Source organism: Nematolebias whitei, chromosome 12, assembly GCF_014905685.2.
Source record: "Nematolebias whitei isolate Nwh7 chromosome 12, NemWhi1, whole genome shotgun sequence".
Classification (NCBI taxonomy): domain Eukaryota; kingdom Metazoa; phylum Chordata; class Actinopteri; order Cyprinodontiformes; family Rivulidae; genus Nematolebias; species Nematolebias whitei.
In genome coordinates, this window is record NC_056509.1 from 43,791,146 (window position 1) to 43,815,784 (window position 24,639).

At 41.3% G+C, this 24,639-nt stretch overlaps 1 protein-coding gene across 3 annotated transcripts in view; it reads left to right on the forward strand.

The window, feature by feature from the left end:
• The window catches only part of LOC119418618 (exostosin-1), a 241,899-nt gene that overhangs the window by 194,902 nt on the left and 22,358 nt on the right, over positions 1-24,639 (forward strand). For all 3 annotated transcript variants that reach the window (XM_037685939.1, XM_037685940.1, XM_037685941.1), the window contains 4 exons: positions 5,963-6,056; positions 10,576-10,683; positions 18,628-18,747; positions 21,519-21,651. In XM_037685939.1, coding sequence (XP_037541867.1) covers positions 5,963-6,056; positions 10,576-10,683; positions 18,628-18,747; positions 21,519-21,651 — 455 coding nt within the window. The remainder of the gene's footprint in view (positions 1-5,962; positions 6,057-10,575; positions 10,684-18,627; positions 18,748-21,518; positions 21,652-24,639) is intronic.

Here is a 24,639-nt window from a genome sequence, read left to right on the forward strand (position 1 = left end):
TTGGATTTTTCTACCTGGATTATTGAGCATGCATCAGGATGTTTATATATATATATTTTTTCTTCTTTTTTGCATACCAAACTTTAGCATTTACTTATGTGGATATACAGTTCTGTACTTCCAGCTCTTGTAAATCAGCTTCACAGCAAGTTTAGGTGTGTTATATGATGGTGCATGATGGTGTATGATGGTATATGATTGTGTATGATGATGTATGATGGTAAATTATTGTGTGTGATGGTATGTGATGGTGTATGATGTGTATGATGGTGTATGATAGTATGTGATGGTGTATGATGTTATGTGATGGTGTATGATGGTGTATGATGGTATGTGATTGTGTATGATGGTATGTGATGGTGTATGATGGTGTATGATGGTATGTGATGGTGTATGATGTGTATGATGCGTTGTTGCATCATATAAATGTGTTTATCCGCACCTTAATCTGCAAAGAGAAATTAGTTATGGAGGAAAATAATCAGCTGATAATCATTTTATTAATCTGATTAATCATTTTAATCTGAGCACCAACAACATGGTTTCATGTTCCACGTAAGAAACCTCTGATATCATCACCACAACCTTCACTCATGAGATCACCTCCTGCTAATTCACAGAAGCTAAACTTCAACACGTCGCTATCTGTGTCTACGTTTCTCAAAAACTGTGCAGCCGTGTTTGTGGTGGAAACACGACAAATAGACACCGAGTTGCCAATTACTCCCAATATTTTGTTGTCTGCCTGTGAGGAGACGGCGCTGCTCTCCAGCTGTATTACTATAAGTGTGAATTCTCTTTGTGCGTTCGAGCTCATCTTCTGATATAAAAGCAGACATTTTTCACGTGTAAAGCTCAGCTCGAGGTCTGCTCTGTAAGGCTTCATATTGATCACTCCTGAAACTATTTAGTGTCTTCTGCACAGAAAAGGCATTTTACTTTCCACAGAGCAACATTTTATTTTTCTGCTAAAATGTTCTGAGTGATTCTCTGCGGGGCGTATAGATTTTTAATTTGGGCTTAAAGCACATCCTCCAAGTCTGCCCGTCTCCTGACTCATTCTGTTACTTTCTAGAATAATAACAGAAACATAAAACACAGATTCACAGGTTTTTACACGTTTAGTGAAAAAACCTAACTAAAACGATTTGATGAGTTTAAAGTAAATTGAACATTTATGCAGCAAAAGTTGTAATCAGCCACTCACTACTTTAATTTTTGTTAATTGTTGCAAAAAAATAAAATAAAAAAACCTAAAGAAAAACAAGCGATACAATGTACCCCGTCGCTGAGGGATTTGTATAGTAAATGTTTTCTTGAGGTGAATGTTTTTCGGGACTGAACTTAAACATGGAATGTAAATAAACCTTAATGTTTTGGGTGCAAGATGTTCAAGAAGGTGGGAGTTACACTGTGCAAAAAGAAGGAGGTAGTTTATTTATGTAGTTTGTCCAAGGCACTGCAGAGTGACAGTGCATGACAAGTGAAGAGAGCAATTATTTTCCACAAGTCACAATGGTGGAGCCAGGGGGTGGCCCACCATAGATTAATCTTGGACCACCCCATTCATTTGAGAAAAACTAAAACGTGTAGTTTCCTCAAATGATTTGAGTGGTCTGTTTACACACACACACACACACACACACATATATGTATAGGCCTGGCTGTCACTATAACAAATTTTTCTGGGCGATTGTCTCAGAAATTATTGCGATAAACGATAATATTGATTGAAATTTAAAAATACTCCGTAATTGTCAAATTTAAGAAGAAATGTTTAATTTGTTTTGCGTGTAGTACCCATTTTTTGTCCACCAGATGACAGTATAAGACTGTTTGAACCGAAGGATGGACAGTGGGGGAGCGAGCAGCGTGTCTCTTTAAGAAAAATGGGAGGGAGGCCCCTTGACCCGACATGGGCTGTGTCCGGTTCTCAAAGTGGCCTATGGTCGGTGTGGTTTGAGCTCTTTAGCATAACATTTTTCACACAAAGCTTTTAATTTAAAAAAAATCAGTAAACAAGTTCTCAGTTTATTTTTGCAGAGAGAAACTTCTTACACAAAGGCACGGGTTTCAACTGTGAATTCTGGAGCTTGGACAAGACGGAGGTTTTTGCCCGAGGTCTGCCTGTTAGCTTAGCTCGTAGCTTTGCATCTCAGCTTAGCTGCTTTTAACGATACAAAAACACAATTTGGGATTGTTAAAACAGATTTTAAAGAGAAAAGAGAACCCTTCTCCCACTTTTCTGCTTTTTCTTTTGTTTTTTCATCCCCGTGTCCGTTACATCTGAAACAAACCCAAAGCAAATTCTAATAAAGTTGTATTTATATATCAAGTGGAGCATTAAGGGCAGCCATAATGCTCTGCTGGTGAAAGTAAATCTGTCTCTCTCTCTCTCTCTCTCTGTATATATATATATATATATATATATATATATATGGTGGTGGCCATCTTGGATTGTGACTTTGTAGCCCAGTTTTTGAAACTGACCTTTTTTACGCCTACATGCAGCCACACACAAAAATGGAAGCCAGCACGTTGCTTATTTTTCAAGTTGTCCAGCCCCCAAAGTTTACGTGTACAGTTTATATGTGTGTGTGTGTGTGTGTGTGTCCGTGTGTGTGTCTGTAACCATCTTGGATTTTGATGTGGGAACCCAATTTTCTAAAGGAATCTTTTCTTTCACGTAGATGTAGCCACACACTGAAAATGAAGTGGGTACCGCACTTATTTTCATATTTTCATGCTCACAGCATGGACAGATGGACGAACAGTGTTTCCAGTTCCCCCTCTTCTCTGCTACCGGGGTGTAAAGAAAAGTAATATTTTGAGGGTGATTATTGCCCACCCTAAAGACGACACACTCAATATTGTTGCAACTGCCTAAACATTTAAACATGTGGCTGTTGAAGACACACAAGCCGTTAAACCTGCGGCGGATGCAGGGCAAAGCTTTATGAGCTTGTAAGCTCAGATGTTGGAGCAGTGAGGTGAAACACCCTGCAGCTCATTCAGAGCCAGCACTGAGTCGGGGGGCCGAGACGGCGTGATATCGGTTTAATCGCTCAGAAAATTGTGCTTTGAGGAGATCAACCAGTCGGTGAGAGGGATGAAGGTCAAATTTCTGATTAGGCTCAGTGTTTTCCATTTTTCCAGTCAACCCAGTGTCTATTTTCTTGTTTGACTGGACACCATTTTCAAACTTTCAAGACGGGTTCAGAGGATCAGCTGGTCATGGAAAGAGGTGAAGACTTATATCTGAAAAAGCGCCACAACACCCAACTTCTCAAGTAGATTTTTATGGATCTAACTAAATCTGCTCCCATAGGTTGGACTGAGACATTTTAATGGTCCAGTTGCTCTTTGGGGTGTTTTAGTAACGGAGACATTCAGTCGTTAAACTAATCACTTCTTGAGGGGATGTTCTAAAAGCACCGTCCAACCTGGTGACAGAAAAATATCAACGTTCAGGCTGCTGCACTTTTTGAGTCTTTAAGTGCAACTGGGTCATCAAACTCAACGAGTCCATCAAGCTCTTCAACACCTTTTTAGCCACTGCACGACTCTAATATGGGTTTAATGGAAGGAAAAAACTATTTCAAGTGTCTTTCACTAAGGCCACGTTCACTGAAGGTCTTAAAGCTTATTTTGCTCAGATCAGATTTTTTTTCATTGTTGTTCACTTAATCATTTTAATGAGATTGTCATCAAACTCCAGTGTGAATTCTCTGACATGAAGCGGCCCGCATGCAGAAGATGTGACGTCACACGCAGTATACTGTAATCAGAACCATCCATCCTTTATCTTTACCCGCTTCCTCCTTTTCGGGTCACGAGGATCACTGGTGCCCATGTCCAGCAATCAATGTGCGAGGGGCAGGGTACGCCCTGGACTGGTCTCCAGTCCATCACAGGGACACAACAAACAACCATTCACTCTCACTCACATCTAGGGACAGTGTAGTCACCAATCAGCCTAACATGTATGTTTTTGGTCTGTGGGAAGAAACCGGAGAACCCGGAGAAAACCCACGCATGCATGGAGAGAACATGCAAACCCCACCCAGAAAGGTCCTGGACCAGGATTCGATCCGGAAAACTTCTCCCTGAACTGCGCCACCGTGCTGCCACAATCAGAACTAATTACATTATTATCGGACATGATTGTTTCATCCGGTGTTTACATTTGATCTTACCACTTCCTGCCTACTGAAAGTAGAAACGGACTCAAGTATCGATTCCATCACGTTCGTATCGATGTGGTCCAACATAAATGTTGATATCGTCCATTGGCGTAGATTCAGTCATCCAGGACATGATGAATAAAAAATGAAACTGAAGAAGCCACTGGATGACGGTGACCAACGTTTAAACTTGACAGTGTTGGTATCTATATTATAAACATTTGGATCAGTCCACATGCAACACTGTTCAGGCTGAGGTTCCGTTAACAAACATCAGAAATGTATCTGATTTAGTACCACACATGAAAAACACCTGAGCTGAACTAAAAAAAAACTTTGTATTTATCACGTTCAGACTGCCGTGAAAAAATCCAATCTGCTAAACCAAAGTTACTGTGCTTTTTCCTGCAGTGTGAACATAGTCTAAAACAGGACTGTTCAACTAAACTGCTCAGGGGCCACAGTTACTGAAGGCCAAGAGCTCAGGAGCCAGACATCCAGCAGTTATTGTCATTAACTTTGTTTTATGGTTTAAAATCGAGTTTTATTTCAAACGACCCCAATGAAGGTCCGAACTGAGTTCACCCGTGGGCCTGATTTGGCCCTCGTGCCGCCAGTTGAATAACTCTGGCTTAAAAGACAAAATTTTATTTAGCTGTGAACAATCGAGCAATCAAAATGTAGCATGCACACATTTTTATACACATTGTATTTATACTGGTCTGCTGGTTAGTAATTTCTGTTTTTTTTATCCTTGTAGGCAGGAAAAATATCTACTAAGATGGATAAATTGATCTCTTAATGGGACTGCGTACAATTTGTTGTGCTTTAATTAAAATTCTGATCGTGTCAGTTAGATGAAGTTACACTGCTGTAAACCAAAACATCTTCATTTGCATTTGGTCCAAACCTCAGAAAAGAAAAAGGTTCCTTGGTTTTATTTTTTGTCATCGCTAACGCTACAGGAAGTCAAAGCAAGGTCACAAAAACACGACTTTATCGCAGTAATAATCTCATCGCGTACAGCCTCAGTCACTTGTGTTTGAATTGTCATCCAAAGATAATCATCGGAAGCGGAGCTCCGTTTGGCTTTTTGGAAAACAAACCTCATTTTGCACAGAAACACACAAAAGGTGCCGTGGCCGTCGGTGACATGCCAGATGCTCTCTGATCGGGGGGATTTATTATACACCAACATTTGAGAAGCAGGATTTCCAGACAGGAAGACGCACACACACACACGTCTGCGGGTCTGGTTGTGGGGACAGTTGATCCCCAGACAGATTAGGCTGCATCAGAAACCTCCTCAGGCCAGCCTCCAGCCCAGACTTCTGACAGGCAGGAGGAAACTGTTGGTTAAAAGTTTCTCAAGTCTCAGGTCCAAGTGTGAAAGAAGGACGTTATTATCTGTGAATAATCTGAGATTACTTGCTGCATTACTGGGGCTGATGCTGTGAATTTGATCAGGCATGGAGGGATTTTGGCTGAAGATTTGGGATTGAAGAACATTTTTTAAGATCATAAATTAAATGCTTTTTCCCAACAGTGATGTGCATAAAAAAAAAAAAAAAAGCAATGTTCCTCAGTTTAAAATTTAACAGATTATTTTATAGTCTATTCATGTCATCTTTAAACAAACAAAAACAACAAGAATTCAATCTTTGGGTTCATCTTCATCAGAATTACGATTTTTAAGAGTTTAAGTGACCCGTTTCCTTGTTTCTTGGTTTTGTTCGTTACATGTTCGCTCACAAACTCCTCCACGTGTTTTTGTGTAGGTTCGATTATCAGCAGCTGCTCCACAACTCCAGTTTCTGCCTGGTGCCGCGGGGCCGGCGTCTGGGATCGTTCCGCTTCCTGGAAGCTTTACAGGTGAGTCCGTGGACATCTGTAGCTCATTTTTTTGAGGGAACACCTTAAAAGCTCGTCTGGTAAGAAACGACGAGCTGCTGCCCGGGTTTTAGAAACACTAGTCGTGATTTCAAAACGTAAACGCATCGTCCGCAGCCTGAGAAAACCATCCAGTAAACCGTCATCACCTTGTTGTTGAGGAAACTTAAAGTAATTTAATACGTTCCTTGCTGCCGTGCTTTCTAATTACTGTTAAAAGCTCATGGGTCAGCCTGTGGAGCTCCAGCTGATGACATCACCAGTCAAACAGCTCGTCGTCTTCCTGACAGCACAAGATTATATTCGTATCGACAAGCTGTCATCTGCCTAAAATAGCAAGGCCTGGTTCTGTAGATACACCACGGAGGAGACACTTCCTCTGACCACAGATGTGTTCATCTTGCATCGACACGTCCACTCTGTCCTCCTCACCGTCTTGACATCGGTTATCGGGCTCTGCCCCGAGCCTTCGGGTTTTTATTGGACTTTTTTTTCTGTTTTTGACCCGTTTTAAATCTGCTTTAAACAGAATGCACATTTGAGCTCTTAACGACATTAAAATTTAAAGTTTTTTTTGAAGAATCGCGTTACGAAAATGCCTTTTTGTTGCCGTTATCATACAGTGTGCCTTCCTGCAGTTTAAAATCTGTCTGTCTGATGAATTTGCTTCGTTGAATGCTTCAGAGTTTTTATTATACTCCCGTCGAAGGCGGACGTATTACGGTACAAACTGTCTGTAAACTTTCTCTTGTCCTGCCCATAACTTCTGATATGTTGAATACTTTTCACCACCCCAGCTCTAAGGTCAAGGTCACAAATCAAGGTCAACATTCATAGACTCTTATGCTGTAGATAATGGTTTGTCGATGAGTGTATGTCATGTGGTACTCTTGCTACCACACAAACTTGTAACAGAAAAAATAAAAGTTTTGAGAAAACTTTAAAATGTTCAGCAGATTATAATCCGTGTTTGTCCCCTGATCATCAAATCGTTCACGGGTTTATCCAGAAGTAAACCTCACAAACTTCTCTGTAGTTTTGAACATTTACAGCAAAATCTTTAATTTAAATAAAATACATTTTCTGAAAACGGATTAATTAGGATTTTTAAATACATTTTAATTGTGATGTGTGTAAAATTTTAGACGATTGAAAAGAAAAATGAAGGCAGTTTTAAACGAGGCAGATAAACCAAGTGATGTCTGAGAATAAGGGTGTGTGGGGGGGGAGACAAATGAAATGTAGCACAGAAGTCTGGTTATTCATCAGCAGGTCACTGATCTTGAACTCGACATTTTAAAGAATCTTCTTTAATCTCCGTCTCGTCTGGTTAAGAATCCAGTGGAGCTTGAACTTTAAATGAAAATATCAGATTTTTTGGGGTAATTTCTGTCAGCTGGTCTTCAGACACAGTGAACCCCCCCCCCCCGTGTACTCAGGAGATTATTAAAATGCAAACATGAGACTTGTACAGTCCTGGATTCAAACCTGGCTCAGAAACTTTGGCTCAATTAAATTATCACTCTTCCTAAAAAAAATAATCTAATGACAAACTGTATTTAAAGAAGCATCTCAAAACTGATTCCTGTCAAATACCTCGATTGTGGACCTGATCTTTGTCCATGCAGACTTGATGGAAGTTTGACTCTCCAGTCTACGTGTTTTGTGGATTTGGCTTATTCAGATTAAGATAAGATAAGATTCAGTTTAATGTACTGATCCATCTACATACAGTGTATTTAATATACGGGCTGCTGTTTAATATACCATATTAATTTACATTATTAGAGTTTAGTGTATATCTTAGATCCTTGTATACCGTTTCTTTTTATACTTTATATTTTTACTATTTTGGGGAGTAACCGAGACCCCGTGTACATACTTTCCTTCCACCTCATGTACCACATGTGGTGTGAATGACTGTAGAACCTTGAATTCCAACCTTCACCTGTGCTCAGAAGGTGCGGATCATGACCACGTGACTGAAATGGACTTCAGTGTGACCGGGCTCAGAGAAAAGATCAGCAGTTTGAAATGGAGCTGCTGATCCTCTGCGTCGAAGTTATTCAATTCAGTTTATTTGTATAGCGCAAAGTCACAGCAGAAGTCATCTCAGGGCACTGAACAGAAACGTTCATATATAAAAATTCAATTCGTAACATAATTTATCTAACGTAGGGTAGCCAGCTGATTGTGTTGAGCCTTCACTTTGTTGCAGTCTCCCATCCTGAGCTAGAACAAAGGTAACAGTGGAAAGAAAAAACTCCCTCGTAACGGGAAGAAACCTTTAGGCTCAGCAGCCTCAAAAGACTCGGGACAAGCGGCCGTCTGCTTCGACCGGCTGGGTTTGAGAGCACAGGAAGGAGGAACAGATACACAATGGCAGGTCCAAAATGGAGGCGAGCAGGTCCCTCACTAGGAGGAAAGACAAAAACAACAACACCACATGTTAAGATCTAAATAATTACAAATAATTATTGAGTCGTCTGAGGTGATTCAGGCACCTGATCAGGAAGACTCCTGGGTGCATCCTGGAGGTTCTCCAGGACCTGACTGTGGATACGTGTCAGGAAATGAATGGATGAAAGAATGGATGATGGGCGATACATTTTATTTATTTTATAAATATATCCCTCTTACACTGTAGCACTCTGTGGCCCAAGAAAAAGACATCCATGGTAAAATAAATAAAATGTCATTATAATTTTAACTGATTGAGCACAAAACTTTAACACTTTTAGAGCCAGGCCATTGTGAAGAGAACGGACTAGAACCTACTCTTCAGGTCCAAAATAAAACCACCAGGGTTTTAACGTTGTGGCTCATCAGTGTAGTCTGGCAGGGAGGACACTTTTTAAACCTTATACTTCACATCTGGATCTCCACAAAGAAAGTTTCCAGCTGTGATGGTCCAGGATGATGTTGAAATTTTACAGAGCGATCCAACAAGGTTCAGTCTGGATGGTTTCTTTTTTGGCTGAGACGCTTCATCCTTCATCCAAAGGACTTCTTCAATTTAAGGATCCACCAAACAAACTGATTTCCACCATCATACTCCATAGTGAAACAAACGGTTTGCTGGTGATGAGATGACCTCCAGGGCCCGCCCTCTCCCCCGTCAGCTCTGTTGGCGCCAGCAAACTGGTTTTCCACTGTGGACTATGATGTTTTGTGGAATTCAGTTTGTTTGGTGGCTTCTCAGATTGAAGAAGGACGAAACGTCTCGGCAAAAAAAAAAAACAATTGTCCAGATGACCTGACTGGGCGTTGTTGGATTTTTACCTGGATTATTGAGCATGAACTTCGGTGTTTACAGAGTATTCCTAATTAAAAACAAAACATTACCATCTTAAATTAGAAGCCAGCTGTAAATGTATTAACCGTTTGTACCGGAAGTTTTTAATACGTTAACAGGAAATCGTCAAAACGAATGTGTAAAAGAAAGCAAACGTTCTTAAATACAGTTTAATAGTGCTGTAAGATGCACAGTCGAGTCTTTTTCATTAACCACAGATGATGAAGCGTTTTAGGATTCTCTTCATAAAACGGATTTAACGCCCGGCAGCTTCGAGTTCTGGGAGGAATAAAAACCCGCTCCTAATGAATGAAGCCATAAAAATGGCACCAAATATTGAACCACACTGGAAAAATAAATACATTTCATTTTGTCCTTTTGTCAGCTCCCATTTGTTTGTGGAAAAAACTCAGTGAAAGTGTCTCGTCAGAGAGAAGCAAAGAGGATAAAAACCTCGGTGAAGGAAAACATTTAACAAGGATTGAAGACGATCCCTCCCAGTGTTTGCTCACACCTTCATGTTGCTGAGACCCATCTCCTCTCTGGGAAATCATGTAAATGGTCTAAAATTATCCCGTCCTTATTTTATTTGTTTTGCTTCTTTCCAGTAAGACGGTCTTCTGAAAGAAAAGTGTTCTCTCTCCTCAGCTCAAACCAGTGACGTAGTAATCCGTTTCCCACAATCCAAAGTTTTTCTTTTAATATGCGACTCTGAACAGTTTGGTTAATCGCTCCAAAATATTTTAGAACAAGAACTTAGTATTCTCGTCGCCTTTCATTACAATGTTTCAATTAAATATGGCCGCCACGTCGATTCACCGCAGCCACGTGTTAAAGATGGGACTGTTTACTTCCACCGCACCAAACATTAGCTTGTATCTGTACAATTAACGGTGTTCTACCCAGTTTTGTATTGGCTGATGTTGGTTAGTTGTGGCAGCCATCTTTAATCGTAGTGCCTGTGAAATGTAACCAGTTGTACATGTACGTTTAATGATTGATTTTTGAGTTTCACTAAAATTGGTTCACTGGTTCGTGAGATATTTTAATAAAAGCACACATGCAGACAGACGCGGGCAAAAGCATCGCTTTCCCACAGTGGCAAGTGATAATTAATGTGATCTTCATCTCATCGTTTACGTCGGTGTGCTGCTCAAAACGCTGATTTTAATTTACAGTCTCGCTGCTGTTTGTGTGCTCTCACAGGCCGCCTGCATTCCAGTGATTCTGAGTAACGGCTGGGAGCTGCCCTTCTCCGAAGTGATCGACTGGAGGAAAGCCGCCATCATTGGGGATGAGAGATTGCTGTTACAGGTACTGAAACGATGACGGGTACTGATGGACAGTTGTAAAGACGCTGTAAAACTGGCTTGGTCTAATCGCACAAAAAGAAAAAAAATATTTAAAAATGCACAAAAGCTGCACAAAGTGAACAAAAACAGCCTTCCTCTTCCTCACATAAAATGTGACCTTCGAATATGCATAAATGCTTAATAATTGAATTTGGTTTGGTAAATGCAACCATCTTCCCTGCTACGATTTCAACGTCCACGTCCTCGAGGCATCGAGCTGGGAGTGATAAACCAAACATCAAGGAACTCCTAGAAACACGTGAGGCGACTCGTTGGCAAACGGCGTTGATGAGCGAGCGTCTCCAAAACGCCTTGAAACCTTCGCCGAACCCTTCTCGGTTCGGTTCAGCTGACTCTAAAGCGCCACAGCTGCGTTCCGGCGCCTGCACAGTTCTCCTCTGAACGCTGAGCTCTGATTGAGCGCTCCTCACCATGTATGTGCAAGTGGATAACAACGTAATGTGCACGGAAAATAAACTGTGATTTTTAAAGACCGGCCACTCGAAAGCCACCGCACGGTTCGCTGATCGCTCACTTTCGAACCAATTTGCCAATTTTCTAACAATTTTGAGCGGCCAACACCTGCAGAAACGACCGTAACGTCAAAAACAAGCAAACCCTTTCCTGACCGTGGATTTGTCAAAGTGCCATGGTTTAGATATAGAGGTTGAACGATTACACGTTTTTTAAAGTCGACATTAACATGACAATAGTTGATGACGTCATAGGAACTCAAGACGCTAAAAAATAAAATTATTGCGAAAAATGTAATTTATTATTTACAAAAAAAAAAAACATTGGGAGCATAAATATATGCTCCTACCATTTATCATACTGCAAATAAGTAAGAGGAAAACCTAAACTATTATTAAGCTGCAAAAGTTAGTTTTATTTTATTTAGTGGATTAAATAAAATAAAAATGAAATCTATCCACCGCCGCAGTGGTGGATTCTCCGGTGGAGCGCACCCGTTTTTTTTTTTGTTGTTGTTGTTGTTTAGTGGATGGAAACACAGGAGGCAGGCGGTGGTGGGATCCCACCATAGATTAAATAAAATAAAACTAAAAACATCTTTAGTGAAATACTTCCACCTGCCTGAAAGAATCCGTTTCGTAGCCACCGGCCCGGCGCTGATCACGTGACACAACCACTGACTGCGACTGGTCGACGTGAAATTTAAAAACTTGCGAGATGTCCTAGAATCCACTAATCTGTTCAAGCCCTGATGGATGAGACTCATTTTTAATTCAGTGTGTGGCATAAAATAAAAACGAGAGTAACCGACATGAAAACCCAACTGTGTCGCACTTTCTCCTTTACTATGAGAGAAAAATAAAAACTTTCTGAAATTAATGACAGAAATGGGGAGTGGTGGCGCAGAGGTTAGAGAAGGTGGGCCTGTGATCAGAAGCTCACCGGACCGACGACATCAAAATGTTGGTGGAAAAGGTGAAACACCCACACCTGCCTCCACCTGGACCCTTGAGCAAGGCACTTAACCCCCACCATCTGCTCCCAAACAGGTCTCTCTTGAAAATGAGTCCTCGTGACTCAATAAGACTTCCTGTATAAATAGACAAAAGTTTATTTTGGTCTATCATTAGTTTGTTTGAACGATGCGCTCTGGCAACAAACTTTATACCACTGAGAATCACCGGTAGGATCAGCTGTTGGTTCCAGAGTGACCGACCGGCTCATTTACAGAAACATCTCAAAAACTACAACATCGTGAAACTCGTACATTATATAGACTCATTACACACGGGATGAAATATTTCAAGTCTTCGTTTCTTGTCATTTTGTTACAGATAATTAAAAAAAAACTATATTTTGTGACAAAGTTCCATATTGGAAACTCGTGCACGCTGTGCACAGATGAATTCTAGACGTGAGCTACAATTGTTGCATTCCTTAAGTCAAGCCTCTCCTGAGCCCGAGCGACAGACATCAGAAGTTTCTTACTGGGCTGAGGACTTCAGAAATCCCAGTGGACCAACACCAGCAGAGGACATGGCCTCAAACCATCGACGACTGTGGAACCTTCACTCTGGACTTCAAGCAACGTGGATTCTGGACCTCTCCACTCTTCCACCAGACTGAAAATGTACTTTCATCTGAAAAGAGGACTGGACCAGCAACAGTCTTCTTTTGCACAGTATTCTAATGTTTTGAAATGTAGCTGTAGGACAAGTTCTGATTGGTGAACAAGATGTCATCCCACCGCGGTACGTGACCAAGCTGTTGAGCAGCATGACGAGGAGTGTCCAGGCTGTTGTGGCTGTGTGTGGTTCTTCCACATGCTACTCAGGCACCTGCTTGTTAACACCTTGTTTCTTCAGACTTCAATAATCTAATCCAGTGAACGGCACCAGATTTGACAAGTTTTCTGGATATCTCTCAAACTGCTGCCAAACCCGCAAATACGTTTTCTTAAAAAATAAGGCGTCATTTAGAGGGGGGGGGCGGGGCTATACAATAACGAACATAAATTTGCCTACTTTTTTCTGATCTTTATCTTTTAGAAAACTTAAGTATAAAACAGATATTTTTTCCTGGCAGGAGGAAGCGTTATTAAACTCTGGTCATGTGGCTTTTAGTAAATTCTCTTTTTTTTTTTTTTTCAAATGACAGATGTGATAATCACAGTCATTTACACTTAGACGGAGTTATTTTTATCTGGGATGAATTTCTTCGCAAACGGAAGACCTTCTGTTCTTTTTAATCACAGCTGCAGGTTGTGTGATATTTGGATTTTCTAATTACTCAGAATTACTGAAGTGACCTGCGTGACCTTTATCACCATCTGGACAGCAGAGCGGACGCACGGTGTGTTGGGAATCAGACTGTGTGTGTGTCCGCCTTTAATTAGTGTCCAGCGTCTAACAAGATGTGTTTTATTTGGACGTAAAAAAACATTATTTGTTAAAATAAAACATCATTTTCGGGGGCAAAGTAACTTTCTTTAACCTTGATAAAAGCTATTATGTATCGATGCTTTCAGACGGGTTTATTATTCCCTTCAGCAGAACAAAAATGTCTTTTTTTTTTTTAAAGCTCGCTAATTGCTGGTTGAAATAATAAGTGTGACGTGAGAAACGTGTTCTGACAGGAAGCGAGACACGGTTATAATTGAGGTGGAGCAAAACAAACACTATTCTCTTATTTTTATGCAACGTTGATGCAGAAACGTCGAGAACAGATGCAAATATGGACGCAGAGATGAAAGTGAAAGCTTCTCAGGAAAAAAGAAAGCGCTGACGTTTCTTAGTGCACAATAAATTACAATAAAACGCATGGCTGCTGTGCTCCTGTCTTCTCGTACAGAAACACTTTAAATTCATCTGCACTGTATTATTTGGCTTTTTTTTTATCTAATAACTAAACGGTTCATTTATAATCTAAGGTAATAATTTACAGCACGTGCAATAACTTATCACTCTTGCACCTTTTTTGAGAAATGCAAAGAATCGTCAAAAAGAAAAAGAAAAGTGGAGAAAAATAAAAAGCTGAAACTAATTTTAGTTTAAGTTAATACAGGTACAGTACCAGCAGTAGTTCCTGCAGACTCATGTTTTTAAATTTTTTTAAAAGGAGGAGGAAACCTTTTTTTTAACAGCTGTTATTGTGAAGGTTCTGCCCATTAGCTTTTCTGATGTTGTTTGTTAATGTAGATAAAACACTTGGTCAATATTAGCCTCAGGCATTAAAGCTTAAATTGTTTTCAATGTTTATTCATCGTAGGAAGAGGACGCGCTCTCCTGACCGTGAACTCTGAACCTGAGCGCTGCTTTCATAAAAACTCACATCTGGGTGAAAATTCAAATCAATATTGAGTTCTGATCATTAAAGTGTGAATAAATTACCGTACTTTTTACTGTATAAGTCGCACCTTTTTGCATAAATTAGCATGCCCTGCGACTTATACAGCGAAGTGACTTATTTATGTTTTTGTCTTGATATTTATAATCCGATTTTTGGCTGAAGTTTGATTTAATTAATTCTGACATGGAAAATATTGAACACTACCGTTTTCAGCCACTAGAGGGCGCTTGAGTAGTATGGCAAGTCAAGTGTCTCATTAATATATAAAAGTGGCTATTAATGCGACACTTGGCTTGCCATACAAAGCCACCTTCGTCTCGCTCCGGAACTCCTGGTGCAAACGTCAAATCAGCTTCATTTCTCCGCACCGCCCGGCTGAAAAGCAGCTGATTTGACCATTAAAGTGCATTTATTAAGGAACAGTTAGACTGAGACACACTTTTACTATAAAGTCGAGCAAACAAATTGTTTTAAGTGTTAATCTTGTTCACTTCTTGTTAAAGTCCTCGTGTGCACGCTCCCGCATGGTCAGCGATGATGCGACTTATGTGGCGAAGCGACGCATTTTGTTTTTTTCTCGTTTTATTAGACATATTTGGACAGATGCAACTAATAGGGCGGTGCGACGTGCACCGCGACAAGTATGGTAACTGGCCTGTAACCAGTAAAGTGACCTGTTTTAACAAGTACAAAAAAAAAAAAACGGTGTAAGAAAGTGAGACGGCATCACTCTTGTTTCTCCGTCACAGACGCCGACTACATCGCCCCGAACTCTTAATTTAGAGGAAAAAAAAGCTAATTGTTTTTTTAATATTGGGTTTGAAAGCTTTTTGTTCTTTTTTACTTAAATGTCCAATTAATCCTAAAATATCTAAATGCATCTCCCGATTTATTACTTTTCAGAATGGAATAAAAAGAGTAAAGTCAGATATAGAGGTTCTGCAGAATAAATACAAAGTATAAAAATATGTTTTTATAAATAATGGATGTTGGTAGGTGAGAAGCTGCCTTCAGGCTTTCTGAAATAAAACCATCACGGACAGTCGGCCTCGGGGTACGAGGCTTCATCTTATTCAAAGTCTCTTATTGGATCAGACGTTAGTTGTTGTAACTTTTGAACAGGTGTCAGTCAAATACTTTTGTTATTTTACATCACAAATTACTTGCTGCTGGTTTATTTTTGTTCTGTGGCGGACTCATTAAAGCTGTTTGTTTCAGGACTCCAGGCACCGTTGCTGTTAGAAAGCATACATTTTATAGTAATAGAACCGTAGGAGGATTATCTTGTGTTTGAATCGATTAACTGGTTTGCCGTGGCTCAGGTGGCACATCGGTTTGTCCAGTAAATCCCTCCACATGTCGTAGAGTCACCATGCAGGACGCGGAGCCTCAACTCGATCCGCTTGGTAGAGCGGAGACTTTGAATTTTTGCTTTGTAGGAAATATTCACGTTTCATTCTTTGAACTGAAAAAGCCACATGTTGTCATCAGATGCTGCTGAGAGCAGAACGCTCCGACTGTGGTGGAGTTTATCTCCATCTCCCAGTTTGGTTAACATCTAAAGGCTTTTATCCCCAACAAAAAAAATAACCGGGACTTTACCACCGTAGCTACGCCCAAACACCACCTTTTGAAGGCGTGCGCAGTCACGAAGGCCCTGTTCACACCTTGCACTAAAAATCCATCTCCAGCGACTCGACTGCGAATAAGAAACATTGTTGGTATAAAAATAAGTCGGTTCTCTGCACATTTTCAGAAAATGCAACAAGTTTGTTGGCAGCACTGTTTGTGTTGAATTATTTACATGAAGTTGATCAAAATAAGAATAAAAATTAAATGCATCATTTGTTTAGTTATACGAGCTCGGTGTCGAACAAAACTCGCATGGTCCAAACTCCTGCCGAGAGAGTTGAATCTCATTACTTTGAATTACGTCGCAGAGCTTCACTGACTGGCTATTTAATATTCAGTGTCTGTGTCATTGTCCCCCCCCATGGAGAGGAGACATGTGAAAAACAGACACCCAGGTACTCCAGCAAACACAAAGCCCACCTGCTGAGTCATACAGACTATTAGTTAATCAAAGGGAAGAGAATGAAGCTGATCTGATTGCTGCTGTTGTATTCCTCTTCTGAGAGCTGTCACAAACTGACCCCCCCCTCGTCATTTACAAACCTAATGTATTTTCTGCCGTAAACGTCGCACCTCCCTATAAGTCGCATCAGTCCAAACATGTCTAATGAAGTGAAAAAAATCCATAAATGCATCGCTTCGCCGTTTACGTCGCATCTACTATGTGTCACCACTAGGCCTGTCGCGATAAACAATAAATCAATTAATCACATAATAAATTAAAATTATCGACCTCATTTTCATTTATCGGCTTTGTCGTTTCTTCGTGTCTCTTTGAAGTAGATGGAAATGAAGACGATGGATGACAAAAGGCTCAACTTCTCTGACCCCTCCCTTTCTCTTTAAAATCAGTTTTAACCGAACAAAATCACGTTTTTTGATCGTTGAAAGCAGCTAAGCTGAGAAGCTAAGCTAACAGGCCGACCTCGGTGGGGGGGGGGAACCTCCGTCTTGTCAAAACTCCAAAAATTCACGGTTGAAGCCCTTGCCTTCGTGTAAAAAGTTGTTTTTCTCTGCAAAGAGAAGCTGAGAACTTGTTTACTGATTTTTTTTTTAATTATTATTATTAAAAGCGTTGTTTGACAAATGCTATGCTAAAGAGCTCAAACCACACCGACCATAGGCCATTTTGAGAACAGAAAAAAAAAGATAGAGAGACGGCCCATGTCACATCAAGGGGCCTCGCTCCCATTTTCTTAAAGAGACACGCTGCTCGCTCCCTCACTATCCATCCTTCAATTCAAACTGTCTTATACTGCCATCCAGTGGTCAAAAAGGTCCTACACACAAAATTAACCATTTCTTCTTAAATTTGATAGTAATTACTGATTATTGTCAAATTTCAAACAATATTATCCATCCATTATCTTTCTACCCGCTTCTTCCATTTTGGGTCACGGGGAACAATATTATCGTTTATTGCAATATTTTCCGAGACAGTTCATCACCCAGCAAAACTTGTTATCATGACAGGCCAAGTCACCACTGACGCGTCGTGTTTGTTACGCACCACCGCTAACAACCCGGAAATCTGGGCTGGTGTTGTGCCAAAAATCAATCGGCTGCCAAATGGCAGCCATGGGAGCGTGCACGGGAGGACTTTAATGAAACGTTAACAAGATTAACACTTAAAAACAATCGTTTGTTTGCTCAAAATTGTAGTAAAGGTGCGTCTCAGTTTAACTTGTCCTTAATAAATGCACTTCAGCTGTCAAATCAGCTGCATTTCAAAAGCCAATACGTGGAAGTAGGAATGCGCAGAGGGGCGAGTCGCTGCTCATTTCTTTGAAATTTAACAAGATAACTACCTAAAACAATTATTTGTTTGCTCGACATTATAGCAAAGGTGTGTCTCTGTTGAACTTTTACTTAATAAATGCACTTCAATGGTCAAATCAGCTGCTTTTCATCGGGGCAGCGCTGCGAAATGAAGCTGATTGACGGTTGCTCCAAACAGCGAGCAGAACAAAGGTGGCAGGGTATGGCAAGCCGATTGTGTCATTAATACCCACTTTTACCTATTACTTGATACAATGGCATGCCATACTGCTCGAGTGCCATCTAGCGGCTGAAAATGGTAGTGTTCAATATTTTCAGTCAGAATGAATGAAAACGGTCGTATATCAGCCAAAAATTGGTTTATAAATATAGAAAAAAATCCATAAATAAGTCGCAGGGCATGCAACTTGTAGGGTGAAAAATACAAGTAATTAAAAGTAATGACTTTCTTTTGTAGTGTCGTTAAAGATGAGCAGTACTACAAATACAACATTAAAGGCTGTGAATGTTTTCTTTTGAGGAAAATCAAAAAACATCTTATTCATATGACATACAAAATGTAAAATACAGTGAAAAGTTTGAGAGCCATTGATTTTTTTTTTTTCCCCTTCACTCAGTCTGAGTTCATCCCACTGTCATTTTAACACGTTTTGTGTATTTTCTTTTCTCCCAGGTTCCTTCCATTACTCGATCTGTGGGCCGTGACAGGATGCTGGCTCTCCGCCAGCAGACCCAGTTCCTGTGGGACGCCTACTTCTCCTCCGTCGCCAAAATAGTCCTAACGACTCTGGAGGTAAGGCTGCAGAAAACGGGCTCAGATTGAAGTTTGTGGATCCGGGTTGTCAGGGGGGCTTCATCTAATCAAACGGCTCTGTCTGGTTCTGTAACGAACGTTGCTGCTGGCCACGCGTCACCTTTCAGAGATGAACTCCACAGTCTTTCTCTACTTGTCAGTTGGGTTTTGTTCCCCCTTCTGCAGAAGGGCAGCTGAATGTGACTCTTCCTGCAGTTTTCTATTTCGTATTTATACTTTAGCACCCAGCAGCTGCTCAGATCAGCAGTAACCTCAGATTAGGTCCAAAAAAGTAACTGAGGAATATTTATCTTGTTTTCTGCAGAGTCCAGCTGGAAAAGCCTTCATGTTTTCTCAGTGAACTCTGGTTTGCAATGCTGTTCAGCTGAGGGTGTCACTGGTTTTTGATTAAAATAAATATGTACATTCTTCTCTCCTGGTGTTGCAGTAGGAGGCAGGATTCTCTCAGGGCTGGAGATGCGCCTCTTTAAATGACCTCACCAGCTGAAGCACATAAGATGAACTTGTTGGAAAGAGTTTCTTCCTTCATCCAAATCTCTGGGACCATTTGTTTGTTTTTGCAACATCTCTGGACACAAAAGATGATAATCATCTTTATCAGTAAACATTTAGATCAATTAGATGTGCTAATCTGTCTTATATTATGCAAATAATAAATCTTCATACACCAAAGTTAGTCATGGAGTTCCTCAGGATTCAGTGTTCGGACCAATACTCTTTACCTTATATGCTTTCATTAGATAACGTTATTAAACACCATGAGATACATTTTCATTGTTATGTTGATGATGCACAGTTATATTTGCCCATTAAACCCAATAAATCTGATCAGCTACTTAAACTACAAGCATGTCTTATAGACATAAAAACCTGGATGACCCTAAATTTTCTGCTTTTAAACACAAACAAGACTGAGGTTTTAGTTTTTGGACCTGAGCATCTTAGGAAATAATTTTTCTTGGATGACATTAATCTGACCTCCAGTTCTAACGTTAAAAATCTTGGTGTTGTTTTTGATCAGGACATGCCTTTTATCCCCCACATTAAAAACGTTACTAGAGCCGCCTTCTTCCACCTGCGTAATATCACTAACATTAGAAACATCTAAAAATTAAAAGTGCCAGAAAAACTGGTTCATGCACTGGAATATTGCAATGGTTTGTTATCTGGATGTCCAAAAACTGGTGGACAGCAAAACAACGTGCATGGCCAAGATTGCAAGCCGTGCACACAAATATTAACAGATTTTTTTTTTTAATGGGCCACTCAGAATGCTGCACTGAGACCACGACAGATAATTCATGATCTTCTTACAATTTTTCCATGATCTTGAATCACCCACGAGCCTCCCAACAGCTCAACGAGTCTTTCTTTGATCGTGATGTGTCAGAAGCTTGTTTACCGTCGTCACCAGATTTGAGTTCATCAGAACATGGAGAGGATTGTGAGGGACACTTGTGACCAAATTTTACAGCAACTCTCGGGGAGAACACCTTTTAATTCATGCAGGAAAAAAAGGGCGTTTCGAAACCTTCAATGACCGTTGATAACAAGGCGTACAATAATATCACATAAAAATACAGATGTGATGTCCAGGTGTCTTTAAACCCCTGAAGGAAATGTTTACTAAATAAAAGACTTTAGGAGGTACCACCTTTCATTTTCAGCAGAAATGTTCAATCTGTTTTAGAACTAGACCGTTTCTGAGTTTAGGAGCAACAACTTCTCCTTGAATGATGGTTTAAGACTTCTCCTTCAAACCAGGGGTCAAACAGTCCACCCATCAAAACCCAGAAGTTATCTTCAGATTTATTACGTAGGGACTCCTAACACGGCTCTTTTGATCACCTGAAGTAGCTGCGCCAACGGAGACCTGGGTGACTCCACCAAATGCCCAGTTCAAGCTGGGTATGAAATGAGACAGATGTCCAGACAGTCCTGTACTGCTGGCCAGATGTGCCGAGGAGTCGCAGCCAGCACGCCGCCGAGCTAACTGGGTGTAACGAAGCGTTCTTTAACTGGTGTGTCCCACAGAGCGAGGCCGGCAGTCACCGTGTGTGTGTTGGTACGAGCTGCTGTGGAGAAACACTGGACATATGAATAAATATGTTGCTGTACGCTGCGCTTTGAGTCTGTGTTAAATATTCTATTTATTTAAGTTCATTTAAACATTACTGTTGATTTTTTTTTTTAAAGATGATGATGTTTGAAGTTAAGATGGACTCTTCTACTTGCGACTTTATTAGAATATTTTACCAGTAAACACCAGACCGCTGCCAGGCCTTCAGATGAGCTCGGAGGAAGAGGAGCTTTCCTCGTTCGTCTTCCTCTGAGGCCTCAACATTTAACCAAGTGTCCCGACCTTTAAACCAACCAGATGGATGGTATTAGCTGGGTAACAAATGGACAGCTCCTGTTGGGATCAAGGCGCCACTGTTGTGAAGGAGAACCATCTCAGCTCTGTGAAGCCATTTCAGCTGTAGAGACGTCCCAAAGCTCCAGATGTTACCGAACAGCTGGCTCGCTTTAGTTTCAAATGTCAGAACTGGAACTTGAGAGGAGGGTTACGTTTGCCTAAATGAGTTATAAAAGGCTCTTCCTCTCATATTCCAGCTGTTGATACACATGTTATATAACACTAATATATTTTATTCATTTCACAGATAAAGCACAATTTAATGTTCACAGAATTATATATTTGTTAAAAAAAATCAATATTTTACTCTCAATTTTCTCACCGTCTGTCTCAGATCATTCAGGACCGTGTGGAGTCCCATGTGTCCAGAAACCACCTGCTGTGGAACTCGTTACCTGGCGGTCTCTACGCCCTCCCACAGTACTCCGCCGACCCGGCTCAGTTCCCGTTTTACTATGCCATACTGGGTAAGTACTCGTTTTGTTTAAAGTTCAAGCTTCAAAGTAGATTTACCTACAGCTTTGTTCCGGGGCCGTCGTGAAAAATACTAAATGTTGCAATGATTGTGAATGTGTGAAAAATACCATGTGATGGAGAAATGCATCCTCTCTGCAAGTGTTGGTGCAACCACGAAACAAAAATCTGTGCAAGTGGAAACGAAATGTGCATTTCACTTAAAAGAACCGCTCGACTTTTGCACATGCGTGACTTTGTTTTCAGGTCTGTTCTGTGTTTGAAACCCTCGCAGAGCCAGAACGAGTAAAACAGTTTCTGTCACGTGCTAAAGTGATGTTTTCTTAAACCTTAAAAACACTAAATCAGTCCGTGTAAAGAAAGAAAGAATGAGGACGTTTAAATGTAAATTTTAACGTCAAACAAACTCCTAAATAACAGCTACGTATTATTTCACCAGACAAAGCTGCAGTTTGATGAAATACGGTAAATCTTTACTCCTAAATGGCACCACGTTCACATGCATGCACACGCCAGAGAAACAGAACATTGTTGTGTTGCAACAATGAACCGTCCGGTCGATCAGGCGGTGGAAAGGAAAAACAGCCAAACTTGCAAATTAGAAAAAGTTGTTGGTCACATTTTGACAAACGTGCGTTTCATTCACTTTGTAGATTGTTTTGCTGCTTTCAATTAGTTAGTTGTTGTCAACCCCAACTAAGTGTTGTGCGACCCACAGTAGAGTCCAGACCCAAACTTTGGGATCCTCTGCTCTAGACCACAAGACAAACACAGCACTGCATCAACGGGTCGTTTTGACTTGACTGACCTGAAGGGCTTTGGTTCCTCCAGAAGGAGGTGAATAACGGAGAGGAACTGGTTAAGAGTTGCAGGACAACTGGACTGTAGTATTTACTGATGACTCCGTCATCCTGTCCCTTCTCAGCAGTGAAGACCCAGACCCCGGACCTGTGGTCGGGGTCTTCACTGAATGGTGCGAGTCTTCCTTTTCAGCTCCTGGAGTCGTTAACGGTGAAGCTGTCGAGGTGCTGCAACAATATAAATATCTGGGAACTGTTCTTGATGACAAACTGACCTTTGACCCCCATGTGAGCTCACTTTGTAAGAAGACCCATTAGAGAATGTATTTTTATCAGAAGCTCTGGTTTTAATGTTGATTCTACTTTTATGAGAAGGTTTTATTGAATCTCTTTAACTTTTATCTTCATCTGTTGGTTTGGACTTTTGACGTGCAAAAATAGGAACAAACTCTCAGGGATTATCAGGATGTGCAGCGTAACTGCTGACAAAGCCCTACAGAACCTCACTGACCTACAGAACCCCACTGGCCTACAGAACCTACCTGAACTGCAGAACCTCACTGACCTGCAGAACCTCCCTGACCTGCAGAACCTCAGACCTGCAGAACCTCACTGACCTACAGAACCCCACTGACCTACAGAACCCCACTGACCTACAGAACCCCACTGACTTACAGAACCTCACTGACTTGCAGAACCCCACTGACCTACAGAACCCCACTGACCTACAGAACCTCACTGACCTGCAGAACCTCACTGACCTACAGAACCCCACTGACCTGCAGAACCCCACTGACCTACAGAACCTCACTGACCTGCAGAACCTCACTGACCTACAGAACCCCACTGACCTGCAGAACCTCACTGACCTACAGAACCCCACTGACCTACAGAACCCCACTGACCTACAGAACCTCACTGACCTGCAGAACCTCACTGACCTACACAAGGTGAGGTCAGTGAACAAGGCCGGTCTCATTCTGACAGATCCTGGTCATCCCCTCCATGGTGAGTTCAGGTTCCATCTGGACGCAGGTATCTGCTGCCCAGATGTAGAACAGACTGAAAAACTCATTCATCCCTGCAGAGATCAGGATTCTTAAGGAACAATGATGATTTCATGTACGGTTATTTTAACGTCTTAATGTCTTGTCTTGTGTGGACGTTTTGTTTGCCAACTGACTGTGGAACACATTGCCCCTTGGAGATAATAAAGATTCTTGGACTTGAACTATCCTGACATCTAGTCCTTTGAGACCAGCAGAGGTTGGACTGTCCCATAAACAGTGAGGAGTTTGACTTCCAAAGCCCACCAGGTCAGAGGCAGAAAACCTTTGAGAAGTCCAGTCTGCGGCAGGCGATCGCTCGACTCGGGAAATTCATCGCTGAAGTCACAGAGAGGGTAACGAAGCGTGGGCAGCTGCAGCCACGAGGCACACCAACGTCCACCTCCACCACCACCACCCGAGACAAATGAGTGGGAACGGTCTTTGGCGTACAAAAAAAGTCAACGCTCCTCTGAGCAAGTCTGAACCGGAGACCTAATCAGCTTGAACGGTTTCTCAGAGTGCGGAGCCGCAGGGCAGTAGAGGTCGGAGCAGGTCTCATTCGTCCGAGACTTGGCTTTATTTTACAAGACCAAATATGTTAATACATGTTGGCAGTTTGATGTAAATTCATCTTTTTATTCCATGTAGGTCGTTACGTCTGCCCGAGAGCCACAACAGAATGTTTTGCAAAAGTAAAGTGTGTATCAGAGGCAGAACTGTCGGCTGATGCTGTCGTAAACCGTCTGACTGAATCTCACCAGTGTTGGACCGGAGCGCAGTTCAGAAACCTGAAGCTGCAGGCTGGATATGAATGCGTGCGTGGGTGTGCATGCAGACCGCAGTGACTCTCAGTGGAGCGAGGCTGTAACTCAGATCGATGTTCCTCCCTCTGAGGAATCGTGGACACGTAGGTTAGGAGGTGAAGAGAGAGGACGGACTGAAGGGTAAACGGAACGACAGACGTTTTGTTTATGCCTCGGCAGTAAATCACCATTTCTGCAGCTGCTGACTTGATGCAGGGGCCGTGTGCTCGCTGGTTTCACTCTGCTACCCCCCCACGACTTTTGATGGCAAAGCAGTTGCAACTCGTGTCTGATAGTTTGAGAAAGTTTGATTTGCTGCTCAGACATTT